We start from the raw sequence: 13164 nt of genomic DNA, 5'->3' as shown, positions 1-13164 counted from the left end.
CCTCTTAGCATTCTCCTTCAACAGCCCAGGGGTGTGTCGTTATTTTCTTGTACTTTTTGTCTTTAGTAAACCCTCTCTTTTGATGTCCCCATTTCTGAATTTGGCCTCTCCAATCACCACTTCCTTTCTCAGTATCTCATGTTGAGGCTTCTCTGCTGCATTCAGCCCCTGACGTCCCTCCTCGTATTGGTTCTGCAGATTCTACTTTCAGCTCTCCTGTCTCCTATACCAATGAGACCACTGTCCACTCCTGGAGTTCCCAGCCATTGTTGGTCCCATCACTTGCTGCTCTGCTGAACACCTTTGGAAAAGGCCACCAGACTGTGCCGACTCACAACATTATGTAGATTTGCTCTTCCTCTCTAATCCTGCTGGCTTTTCCCTCATCTTTCACCTCTAGTCTACTCATCATCTTGCCGGTATTTTTCCAGATAACACTGGGACTGTAGCTGCTCTTCACCTCAGCAGGGCTAATCTCATTGTCTCAGACCCCCTCGACCTTCCTCTTTCCTGTCACCCTACACTTGCTCCCCCTCCCCAAAAACAGTATTAAGATTATGTAGGTTGTGTTAATGTTTACAGATCCCATCTGAGATCAGGGTCCTGCTCTGCTAGATATTTTACACACTTGTAGTGAAAGACCATTTATTTTTACAAAGAGTTGTCATCAAAACTGACAAAGGATGGAGAGACAGAGGCATTGAATGACCAAGTGACTTGTCCGAGGTCGTAGAACAGGTCACTGGCACTGACAGGAATTAATCATGATTGATGGCTGCCAGGAGGCCCTTCTTCACCAAAATTGTTAGCTTGGTCAGACAAACTATTTACAATTAGACATTCAGTTGGACTCTCCTGAGTTTGTGAGCTTCTGGCCTTGTGCACGGTGCCTGGGAGAGTGTCCCCACAATGTAGGTCCTGCCTCAGGTAAATAACAGAATCATATCTTAGGGGCAGGCAGAAACACTGTGCAGACTGTCACCTAGTCTCTCTGTCTTGGTTCTCTGCCTAGGAAATAAGGCTAACGCTTCCACAGTCCCAACTTTTGTCTGTTTTGCCTGTTTAGACGCTAAACTTTTCAGCACAGGGACTGTGTGTTTATACTATACGTAGAACAATGAGCCTCCAGTCTCGGTTGGAGCCCCGGGCATTAGCATAATACAAATAAATAAGGATAAAAGCTATGCTACAAGTACGAGCATCCTGGAAGACTGCGGTATAATTGTCTCCCTTTGGATTTGTGTTTAGAAGAGTCTGCAGAAAAAAGTAAAAAGCTACGCTACCATGATGAGGCTGACCAGAGCGCTCTGCTGAGAATGACGCGCCTACGTGTCACCTGGACTGTGCAAGAAGACAGCCTGCTCATGCTGTGTCGAATTGCCAGCAATGTGCTAAACACAAAGGTGCTAGCTGCTTCTCATTCCTCTGCTGAATACGTGCACTTGTACAGCATTGACAGTGCTGTGTCCCTCTGTTTTATGGGGGAGCAGAAGCAACACCAGTTAGGCTTGCTCCAAACTTTTTAATTTTCACGGAGGGGACAAAGGTCTCTAAAGGGTTGTGTGATTTGAATGGTGGGATTAATTTGAAATGCTGAATGAAGTCTGTAAAGAATAAAAAACAAAAAAGCAGCCCTGTAGCACTTTAAAGACTAACAATATAACTTAATAGGCGATGAGCTTTTGTGGGACAGACCCACTTCTTCAGCTGTGGAAAATCCTGATAAATGATAACTGAGATGAAGGGAATTTAACAGAAAGATAGAAAAAAAACATAATAAAAACTGACATCAGGTAGATAGGACAGAAGGGCTACGTCTACACGTGCAGCCAACATCGAAATAGTCTATTTCGATGAATAACGTCTACACGTCCTCCAGGGCTGGCAACGTCGATGTTCAACTTCGACGTTGCTCAGCCCAACATCGAAATAGGCGCAGCGAGGGAACGTCTACACGTCAAAGTAGCACACATCGAAATAGGGATGCCAGGCACAGCTGCAGACAGGGTCACAGGGCGGACTCAACAGCCAGCCGCTCCCTTAAAGGGCCCCTCCCAGACACAGTTGCACTAAACAACACAAGATACACAGAGCTGACAACTGGTTGCAGACCCTGTGTCTGCAGCATAGATCCCCAGCTGCCGCAGAAGCAGCCAGAAGCCCTGGGCTAAGGGCTGCTGCCCACGGTGACCATAGAGCCCCGCAGGGGCTGGAGAGAGAGCATCTCTCAACCCCCCAGCTGATGGCCGCCATGGAGGACCCAGCAATTTCGACGTTGCGGGACGCGGATCGTCTACACGGTCCCTACTTCGACGTTGAACGTCGAAGTAGGGTGCTATTCCTATCTCCTCATGAGGTTAGCGACTTCGACGTCTCGCCGCCTAACGTCGAAGTTAACTTCGAAATAGCGCCCGATGCGTGTAGACGCGACGGGCGCTATTTCGAAGTTGGTGCCGCTACTTCGAAGTAGCGTGCATGTGTAGACGCAGCTAAGGAGTGGGGACGGGTGAAAGGGGACACCATCGCTGGTTCTAACCATGTCAATTACACAATCAGGGGCTCATACATGTGCACCTCCACCAATGTGACACGTCATCATGTGCCAGCAATGCCCCTCTGCCATGTACATTGGACAGACTGGACAACCACTTTGCCAAAGAAAGAATGGACATTAGGACTCTGAATACACATAAACTTGTCAGTGAGCATTTCATTGGAGCAGGCCATAGCATCCAACACCTGAAAACCTGCATCCTAAAACAATGAGACTTTAATACCAGATTACCAAGGGCGTCATCTGAATTGGAGTTCATTCTCAGGTTTGATACTTTTCACCTCAGACTCAACGAAGATAGCAATTACCTTATGCATTACAAGGACAGTTTCTTCATCTTTGTTATTTGCAGTGATCCCAGGAAGTCCACTTAACTTAACAGGCACTTGCAGAAACTATTTTTCCCCCATCCCTCTCCCACTTCTCTTCTATTTAGCTGATTCATCAGTTTTTATTTCTTTTTTGTTCTGTTAAATTATCTTTGTCTCTGTTATCATTAATCAGGATTTTGCAGAGCTGAAGAAGTGGGTCTGTCCCACAAAAGCGTATCGCCTAATAAATTATATTGTTAGTCTTTAAAGTGCTATAGGACTGCTTTTTGAGTTTTTGTTATGTGAAGATAGACTAACACAGCTACCTGTCTGTAAAATGGGTTGAATTTTCTTGGGTACTTAGAAGGGAAAAATCTGAGCTTAGTTATCACTATACCACAAAGCATCATGAGAGAAAATATTCTGCACTCTCATCTTTTCTTTGCATCTCTTGAGAAACCAGGGGTGAAGAATGAAATGGTTGTCCTCCTATAGTATGAGATGTTTGGAACAATGCTAAAATTTTCAACACAAAGAAACTTAGTGATGACTCTTCAGTGTGAAGCTTTTCAAGTGATAGGCATATCTGACTGGCATATGTCCTATCTGAGATGAGATCCTGAAATCACTAACATGGTTTTATGTTAGCTGTGAGTCAAATGGCATTTGAGATACATATTGCGTATTATAATGTTTCAGATGCATGTGGGAGATGTTACTAACAGCATTGCGGGTGAGGTGAAGGTAGCAAGGAAAGCAGGTTTTTCTGTAGTATGCATGTGAGGGGCAAGTCATGAAGCAAACTGAGCTGTCATTAAACAGAGCTTGGTTTGTTCAGACGTACCGTTCCCCTATTTCCTTCAGCGGCTCTTTAGCCTAGCATATTTAACCATCCCCGCCACCGATCTGGCCTTTGTCTCTGCATTCAAATCAGACTACTTCATCTGCTGCTCTGCCTGGGCTCAGCATGGGACATGGAGAGATCAAGCGTACCTTAGTCTCACTTTCGGTGTCCAGACTTTGCATAGCCCACAGAACTCTGAGCTTCAATTTCAGAGGGTCCTCCTCAGCCCTGGGAAAGGCCCTGCTCAGTGCAGGATGAGATCTTGAGGGATTTTAGCTGCTAAAATTCCCATAGTGTCTTTTGGGCATGTGCAAATTGCAATTTTTCAGAGGTGTATAACTTGGGTAAATGTGGGTGGATTTTTACCGGATGGGAAAAGATGCATCCGATGCAGTGTTCACCACCTGCCATTTTTTGAGTCATTGCTCCAAAGAATGGGGGTGCTAGAGCTATTGAAGGAAGAAGTCAGCCGAATTCTTTAACGTGAGCAAAACATGCTATTTCTCTCGAAGCTTTTTCCCAGACACAGCTATGATTTTGGCTAAAGTTTCCTCCAGAGGCAAACACCCAACACTGAAAATTTCAGTTGAAATGAAAGTGGCAAAGTTATAAGCAACTGTTTTATAAATTGAAGTGTGGTGTAATCTCAGTAGGAAGTGCCATAGCTCCTCCTACAATATTTTTAAAGTTCTGGCCTGTGCTTTATACTGTTTAAGTAAATTATGTGCTCTTCCATATCTCACAAATTGCTAAATATCTGAGGGGTAGCCATGTTAGTCTGGATCTGTAACAGCAACGAAGGGTCCTGTGGCAACTTATAGACTAACAGAAAAGTTTTGAGCATGAGCTTTCGTGAGCACAGACTCACTTCATCAGATGCTGGTCTTGGAAATCTGCAGGGCCAGGTATAAATAAGCCAGAGGAAAGGTGGGGATAACAAGGTTAGCTCAGTCAGCAAGGGTGAGGCTTACTACCAGCAGTTGATCTGGAGGTGTGAACACTAAGGGAGGGGAAGCTGTTTTTGTATTTAGCCAGCCATTCGCAGTCTTTATTTAAGTCTGAGCTGAGGGCATCGAATTTGCAGATGAATTGTAGCTCAGAAATTTCTCTTTGGAGTCTGGTCCTGAAATTTCTTTGCTGTAGGATAGCTACTTTTAAGTCTGCTACTGTGTGGCCTGGGAGATTGAAGTGCTCTCCTACGGGTTTTTGTATATTGCCATTTCTGATATCTGATTTGTGTGCGTTTATTCTTTTACGTAGAGACTGTCCAGTTTGTCCGATGTATATAACAGAGGGGCATTGCTGGCACATGATGGCACAAATTATATTGGTAGATGTGCAGCTGAATGAACCCACGGTGGTGTGGCTGATCTGGTTAGGTTCTGTAATGGTGTTGCTGGTGTAGATATGTGGGCAGAGCTGGCAACGAGGTTTGTTGCATGGATGGGTCCCTGAGTTAGAGTGACTGTGGTGCGGTGTATAGTTGCTGGTTAGGATTTGCTTCAGGTTGGCAGGTTGTCTGTGTGCAAGGACTGGTCTGCCTCCCAAGGCCTGTGAAAGTGGGGGATCATTGTCCAGGATGGGTTGTAAATCCTCGATGATGCACTGTAGAGGTTTTAGCTGAGGACTGTAGGTGATGGCTAGTGGTGTTCTGTTGGCTTCTCTCTTGGGCTTGTCCTGTAGTAAGAGGCTTTGTGGCACACGTCTGGCTCTGTTGATCTGTTTTTTCACTTCCTCAGGTGGGTATTGCAGTTTCAAGAATGCTTGGTAGAGATTCTGTAGGTGTTTGTCTCTGTCGGAGGGGTTGGAGCAAATGTGGTTATATCTTAGTGCTTGGCTGGAGACAATGGATCGTGTGGTGTGTCTGGGATGGAAGCTGGAGGCATGAAGGTAGGTGTAGCGATCAGTGGGCTTACAGTACAGGGTGGTATTGATGTGGCCATCATGTATGAACACCGTGGTGTCCAGGAAGTGGATCTCCTGTGTGGACTGTTCCAGGCTGAGGTTGATGTTGGGGTGAAAGATGTTGAAGTCCCAGTGGAATTCTAAATTGCTAAAGGGGCTTTGCTCACATTTTCCAAGCAAATTTCACTTGTGGAGCAGAGCAAACATGGAAAATCCCAGCATCAAAGATGAATGTCTTGGGACAGTGAGAAATGTGTGTTGGAGGAGTATGCAGAATGGGAATGCTGCCTCTTTTCTAATGGTTTTTATTAATACAAGCCATAACTTGCATACCTTCAGGTCAGAGTAAGCTGAGCTTTCGCTTTCTTTTTGTATTGATCTAGGTGAAAGGCCCATTTGTTCCGTGGCAGGTTGTCCGAGATATCATGCATTCCAGCTTTGAAGAATCTTTAGATAAAACTTCTCTTTCTGTTGGACGAAGAGCTCGCTACATTGTCAAAAACCCACAAACTTATCTTAATTATAAGTAAGTGGTTTTTTTTTTTTTGTCTTTCCAAGTTCTTATGAATGACGTTAAGGATTTCATTCCTTCATACTTGAATTCCTGCCCCCTCCCACAAATCATATTAATACTGCTCTCCAGTGTCGTCCTCCTTGCATCTTTCTGCAAGTTAATCTGGAATGCGATGTGATCTGTGACATCATGAGGGAGAAGCAGACACGCTGCTCGTAGTGCAGTCAAAGTTTGGGGTGCAAGGATTTTTGGTGCTGCGCAATCATTTCGAGTTCCACAGTCTTACTCTGCCTCATTAAAGGTTACCATAACCTAGGTCATATTCTGGGGCACTTGAACTTTTACTTTATAAACTCCTTGTGTCTCTCACCAACACTAGTAACTTTATAAACAGACTTTCCTGATACCTGTTTCTGATTTTTTTTGATAGTATAGTGTTTCCTGTAATTTTTCCATCCCTGGGCAGAATAAATTTTATGCGTACCAAGGCCTGTGCAGATGTGCACCTTCCATAGAAACAGATGCTTCCTAGTGTGGGTGGCTCTGCTAATCATCTGGACAGCACCTGAATCACCCAAGCGCTTAGCCCACAGCGAACACAGGTGGTACTGAAACTCTTTTAAAAAAAAAAAAAAAATCAGCTTGAGCTTGAAGTTTGACAAAGCTGTAAGCAACTGAATACAGGGTCTTGTGATTAGAAATCAGGTAATCTCACTAGGTGACACTACCTGCTCTGTTCCTGCACACAGTGTCCCCCCATCTATTCAGTGGTCTAGTCTCTGAGTCAAAATGACGTTGGTTTGCATTTTTTGCTTTAGCACTGAATCGCTCTGTTTGTCTTCTCCAGGTTCCTTGCCACTATAATCTTTTCAACGTGGATGTTACAGTGTGCTTTCACTTCTAACTTCACTTGTCTTTAAAACATTCCGCTTTACACCTGCCATCTTTCAGAGTATTCTCATTTCTGCTGCCTCCAGCCTTCTGTTTTTAACTGGTTGCTACCAGATCATAGAGTGATTTTGTTGGTACGCTGGTTAGATAAACTTTCACTCTGGAACCAAATATAATACTTCCTTGATTAGTTACCATCCAGTGTACGATGAGATTTCATCATCATGATAAATTAATGACCCGATATGCTCTCCAAGCATCACTTTCTGTGTCCTCCTCACAGAGCTATCCCCTAACTCAGCGTTTCCCAAAGTGTGGTCCATGGCCTGGTTCTGGTCCTTAGAAAATACAGTAGGGTCGCAGTGTTCGCGGGGGTTTGGTGTTGAGAACCCTCGCGAACTTTGTATTTCGCAAATACCATATTGGAGCCCTGGGGAAGCGGCAGCTGCCAGTGCTCCCCACCCGGAGCCCCAGAGAAGCAGCAGCCGCGGGCACTCCTTGCCTGGAGCCCCAGGGACGAGAAGAAGAACAACGGCTGACGAAATTTTTAAGCTAATCGATAGTTTTATTCTTCAAAGCAATATTGACTGCAAAAATGTGTTGGACTGAGCAGTGATGGGGCTCGAGCAATGTCAGTGTCTCACACTGGGCTTTTCCTGCGAATTCGAGCTATAGTGCCAGATTGTGCATTGGTGCATTGTAGTATTCACAGAGAGGCACTAGCTGTAAAAACAGTGCCATCGCTTCTGAATTCAACGCTTCAGGGATGTGTGAAGTTTATATAAAAATCTCGTCCTTTGAATTCCAGAATCTTTGCTGCTTTGTGCAAAGAATTAGGAAGTGAAAATGAACATCTCTTATTACACTGTGAGGTTTGATGGCTATTGAAAGGAAACATTTTGAAATGACTCTTGGAAATAAAAGATTAAGTTTTATTGTTCTTGGAGCAGCACCCTCCGTCAGCAAAAGATGTTATGTTTAAATTTAATGAGTGGTTTCATGCATTTGATTGGTTAACAGTGGGGGCTTGCTTATGTGACATTTTGTCTTTTAAATGAGTTAAGTCTGAATTTACAAGGCACTAAAGTTAATATTTTCAAAGTTCACAAAAAAGCTGAAGCAACAATTTCAAAACTTTGTTTATGGGCATAACAAGTTAACAAGAGAAATTTTAAATATTTTTGTACTTTAACTGAATTACAAGAAAAATATGATTAAACTAATCTCAGATGGGATTTCTGCAGCAATCAAAGAACATCTCTTGGAGCTAACATCAAGCTTTAATGAATATTTTCCTTCAATTGACGCCAGTGAAATGCGGATTAAGAATCCGTTTACTGTTGAAACAGAAAATGAAGAAATATTACAAGTGAATGCATCAGAAGCGTATTCATTAATTGAACTTTCTTGTGACTCTGCCTTAAGAGAACTTTGATAAACTCTCCTTGGTTGAGTTGTAGAAACGAATATTCAAATTTATCCGAGAAAGCAGTCAAATTCTTAACGCCTTTCATCATGACATATAAGTGTGAAACTAGTTTCTCGTCTTTGATTTTCTTCAAAAATAAATATAGAAATAGATTGAATGCAGAACCAGATTTGAGGATAAAGCTTCCTTCTTTTGCTCCTGACACAAAGTTGCTATATGATGCAAAACAACATCACCTTTCCAGTTAGTTCTCTTTTTAGTTATTTAAAAGCTATGAAGTGCACATATAATAAATGACATATTCAGCTCATTAAATTATAAATAAACAAACTTTACAACTGTTAAAATTCTACTGGTTAAATTGTAATTAAGGTAATAACAATAAGGTAGGCACTTTAGTATTTTATATCAAGATTCATATTATTATATAGTAGTATTATTGTGAATAAATAATAAACAGTGAAAATGTATTCGTATTTCATTCATTTTTATTATATGCATTTATATTTTGGGGCTGCAGAAAGGGTACTGAAAAAAATCAGGTCCCAACTATACAAAGTTTGGGAAGCCTGGCCTGAACTTATTAAAATCAAATTTAGCTCCAGGTGCACCCATCTCTTTCTTGGATTTTAAATTAATCTTTCCTATTCTTGACCACCGCCAGGCTTGGCACTGAACTTCAACAGCCATCAGTGGCCATCTGTGCATTTTACTGGTGATATTGTGGTTAATCTGGTTTTTGATTTGACGATCTAGTGAGCTCCATGTAACCTTGTGAGCAAATTCTTAATCTTTCCTCATTATCATTTGCTGTCCCTTGTCATTTGTCTCTGAGATGTAGGGACATACCAGAAGGACAAATGTGCTCTGCTAAAATAAAAACTTAATTTATTCGTGACTGCCTACCATTCTAGTAGAAGTGTTTCCTGGGATTCCAAAGTTTCAGATGAACTAGACAAGTGGTGTCTAAGAGAAATTTACTGGATTGCCGCTCCCCCTACTCAGCCAGGCCACCCTCCCCACCAGCCAAGCCACCCCTTCCCCCCAGCTTATTCACTGGAGCCGTGCAGCACGAGCTGCCGCCTGAGCCACTGCGCCACCAGGGACAGAGGAAGCCACCTCTGCCACGCGCTTGTCCCACCATGTGGTGGGGTGCATGTGGGGAGGGGTTCCCCATGTGTGCAGCTCTCCTGAACCACTGAGCTGCTATCACCACAATCTGCTTCCCTGTTTGCCACATGTGGTCGACAGGGAGCATATTGGACACCGTGGAACTAGACTGAGGAGCTAGAGAGACAAGGTGGGTGAAGCAACGAAGGGTCCTGTGGCACCTTATAGACTAACAGGTCTATAAGGTGCCACAGGACCCTTCGTTGCTCTACAGATCCAGACTAACACGGCTACCCCTCTGATACTTGACAAGGTGGGTGAAGTAATATCTGTAATTGAACCAACTTCCAGAGCTCTTCTTCAGATCTGTTAACTACTTACACTAAACAGTCTGTTCCACCTTGTCTGTAGCTACGACATTCCACATACATTTCCTAGACCTGAAGAAGAGCTCTATGTAAGCTTGAAAGCTTGTGTATCTCACCAAGAGTAGCTGGTTCAATTAAAGATATTACCTCACCCACCTTGAGACTCTAATGTCCTGGGATCAACAAAGCTGCAACAAGACTTCTAGAGACATGCATTTTTTCAGGCTCCCTCTCCCTCTTCTGTCCAGACTCAGTGTTACTTGACTCTCCCTTTTTGTTCCCAAGAGGTGATGGAATCCTATTATACCCCTTCTCTTATTTTTGCATGCTAGCATGCCGACATTATGGGGAACCTTCTCCTACGAAAGTGAACTTAGGTCTTAGATGAAGGTATAGGGATTGGTTAGCTGCAGAGAAGACATCAGCACGTGTGTGATCCAGTAGGCAGACTTTTTCTCTACTGCACTGCAGGATGCACAGAAATGGCAAACCAAATGAACGGTTGTGTGCATGTTTTCTGACACTAGTTGTGAATTGTGATCCACGCTGAATTCTGAAAACTATTTTCTATGCTTTTTCATTGCAGAGTTTGCCTTGCTGAAGTTTACCAAGATAAAGCTCTTATTGAAGATTTCATGAAGAGGGAAAGTAACTACCAAGACCCGCAGGTAAGAGGGGAGAGATTCTAAAAGGAAACAGAGTTGTTAACATAATATTTCCATGGAATTGTATTTGGATTCCTATGACTCAACTTTTGTCCTTCCCTTTGTGCTGTCAGTCTCTTGAGAAAAGACTCAGGCTCCACATCACTGCTAGTCTGGGAATTAGGTGGACATAGTTAATCTGCCAAATAGCAAGAAAGCAGCACTGCTGGGCAACAAGAGAACCTGCCTTAGCCCTTGGATGCCTAGCGTGCAGTCTATACCACTAAGTTATCCTAAAAGCTAGTTTTTCCTTAGGCCAATTTATGCTTCCACTGCTTATGCATTTGGTGTCAACTCCCCCACCACTCTCCTCGTGTACTAGCTAGGTAGAGCTGAGTGGGAAATGGTTTACCTCTCCCATGAAAGTTTTCAAAAGTTTGAATTTTTTCCCAGATTATGACGAAAAGTCATTTCAAACTTTTTTGTTCCTTTTTGCAAGTGGATATTCAAAAAACAATGTTCCGAATGGGCCAATCAACGCATTTTTGTTTTGATTTCAACCATTGTTACTTTTTTGTTTAAAAACATTAATTTATAGAACTACTGAATACTATGGCTAGAAGTCAGGAGAGAGGCCACAGCCTGTGACGTGCACGCTGAAGGGCGTGTGAGTTGGTTTTCTGATGCTTGCCTTCTGAGGGGATGCTCGTTAAACAGCACTATGCCTCAGCGTAAAAGCCTGCTTACCTGACTGTGCCACCACAGTATACAGCCTGCAGAAGACAATACTACCTTTCTTGCTCACGCACTTCCTCCTTTGCTGAAAGAAAAAACAAATTAGAAGTTACAGAATGGAAAACCTACAAAGGTAGAACTTTCTTTTTCAGCAAACTGTGAGCTGGTACCTTCCTGCCTTTCATTTCTGCAGTCAGCCTCCATAACAAAGAGGAGAGAGGGGCTTTGCTTAACGTCTGCCATTTTCACCTTCCTTTGTCTCCAACTGTAACTGGTTTGTTTCTCTCTGTTTCTTGCCCTGCTGTGTCTGTGTTTGCCTGTCTTTCTCTGGACCCAAGTGGACATTTGGATCAGCAATCCCTTGCAATATACTAGGGCTCTTTCTAGTAATGCTTTGAGAAGCCAGACCTGATTTCTGTAATGAGACACGTAGTGGAATCCCATAAATTCATGGTATGATTATCTACACAGCGTGGCTGATGTATAAAAAATCTGCGTACAGGTGAGATGTATATCAGGGCTCTTCTGAGAAGGCTGTCATACTGGATGAGAGAGAGTGTTTTTAGAGAATGCACTGTCAATATGTACATTGTATGTTGTTTACTCAGAATTATGAAACAGCATCCCTTAAATAATGACACATTATCCCAGCTTGTTTACTGTGCTACTTTCCCTACTTGCTAATTCATAAATTTCTCTTCCTGTTTGCAGTAGGTCTTCCAGTTACAAACATGAAATAGGGAGGTCTTGCTTCCCCTTTCCACGGTAGGAAACATACCAGTTAAGTGTTTAATATTTCAATCTCTTGTTTTGAAAGGTGTGTGCAAAAGAGTTTAAAGAGTTTGTGGAGAGACTTAAAGAGAAATTCAGTTCAACCCTAGGGAATCCCACACTCGAAATTCCAGATACATTGCAGGAGCTGTATTGCAGGTATTTTACTTAAAACGTTTTCATGCCATATGCAAAGGTGAGATCAAGACCAGCTGTAGAATCTCTTGTCAAGAATTTCACACTTTTTGAGGGCACCTGGAATCCTGTTAACAAAATTTTTTTCTGTTCAGTTTCCAAATAAAAGTTGCTTATTAACATACACTTCTGATATAGCAATTTTACTTTTTAAATTACTCTCATTAATTCACTGGATATTTAATGTTACTGCTTTATTAATCTGCATTTTATACCGAAAATTTTTATTAGACTGTTTGCATGAATGTCTTTAACTTTGCTATTAGACAAAACATATTGAGTGCCTAGATGTGCCCTGTGTGACTACAAAAGATAACTGTTAGAAGCCATTCACTGTTTTGCTCACATTGTGGTATGATTTTACATTGTGATTTGTAATTGGTATCACCATTAAATAATAAACATGAAGTATTAATGTTGCTACCTAAAAGATTAGACAAATCATATCCCTAGTTTCTGTAATAGTAATACTTAGCACCTATATGGCACTTTCCATTCATGGATTGCAAAGCACTTTACAAGGATTGATAAGTATCAGTGTGTCCATGTACAGATGGGGAATTTAGGTAGCTAACCATGAACATTTTCCTCTTAGGGACCCAAAGTGCGTCACCTCCATAACTTCCCTGACTTTGAGGCGAGCTGAATGTCTGTGGAAAACACTGGCACTGGGAACTAGACATTCTAGCCCCCAATAACATTTAAGTCCTTTCACTCGTGCACATCACGTGATAGGAGCAGATGCGTTACCTGTCCAGTACAAAAATTCTCTCTTCCCATACACCAGCACTATAGACAGAAGTATTTTGAATCCACAGCATAGATAGTGGCTCTGTGCTGCTTCCTTCCTGTGTGCTTCAGTCTGGGCATGGACAAACAGCTTCTTGAAGACA

At 42.6% G+C, this 13164-nt stretch overlaps 1 protein-coding gene across 4 annotated transcripts in view; it reads left to right on the top strand.

Moving 5' to 3' along the window:
- The window catches only part of GTF3C1 (general transcription factor IIIC subunit 1), a 79089-nt gene that overhangs the window by 46656 nt on the left and 19269 nt on the right, over positions 1-13164 (top strand). For all 4 annotated transcript variants that reach the window (XR_012647733.1, XM_075010737.1, XM_075010736.1 and 1 more), the window contains 4 exons: positions 1249-1403; positions 5998-6140; positions 10513-10594; positions 12123-12235. Coding sequence is in view for 3 of the 4 variants with exons in the window: in XM_075010737.1 (XP_074866838.1) it covers positions 1249-1403; positions 5998-6140; positions 10513-10594; positions 12123-12235 (493 nt within the window). In the remaining variant the exon portion in view is untranslated. The remainder of the gene's footprint in view (positions 1-1248; positions 1404-5997; positions 6141-10512; positions 10595-12122; positions 12236-13164) is intronic.

The sequence above is a fragment of the Carettochelys insculpta genome, chromosome 16 (assembly GCF_033958435.1).
Source record: "Carettochelys insculpta isolate YL-2023 chromosome 16, ASM3395843v1, whole genome shotgun sequence".
NCBI classification, from domain to species: domain Eukaryota; kingdom Metazoa; phylum Chordata; order Testudines; family Carettochelyidae; genus Carettochelys; species Carettochelys insculpta.
This window is presented reverse-complemented; position numbering and strand designations above follow the sequence as displayed.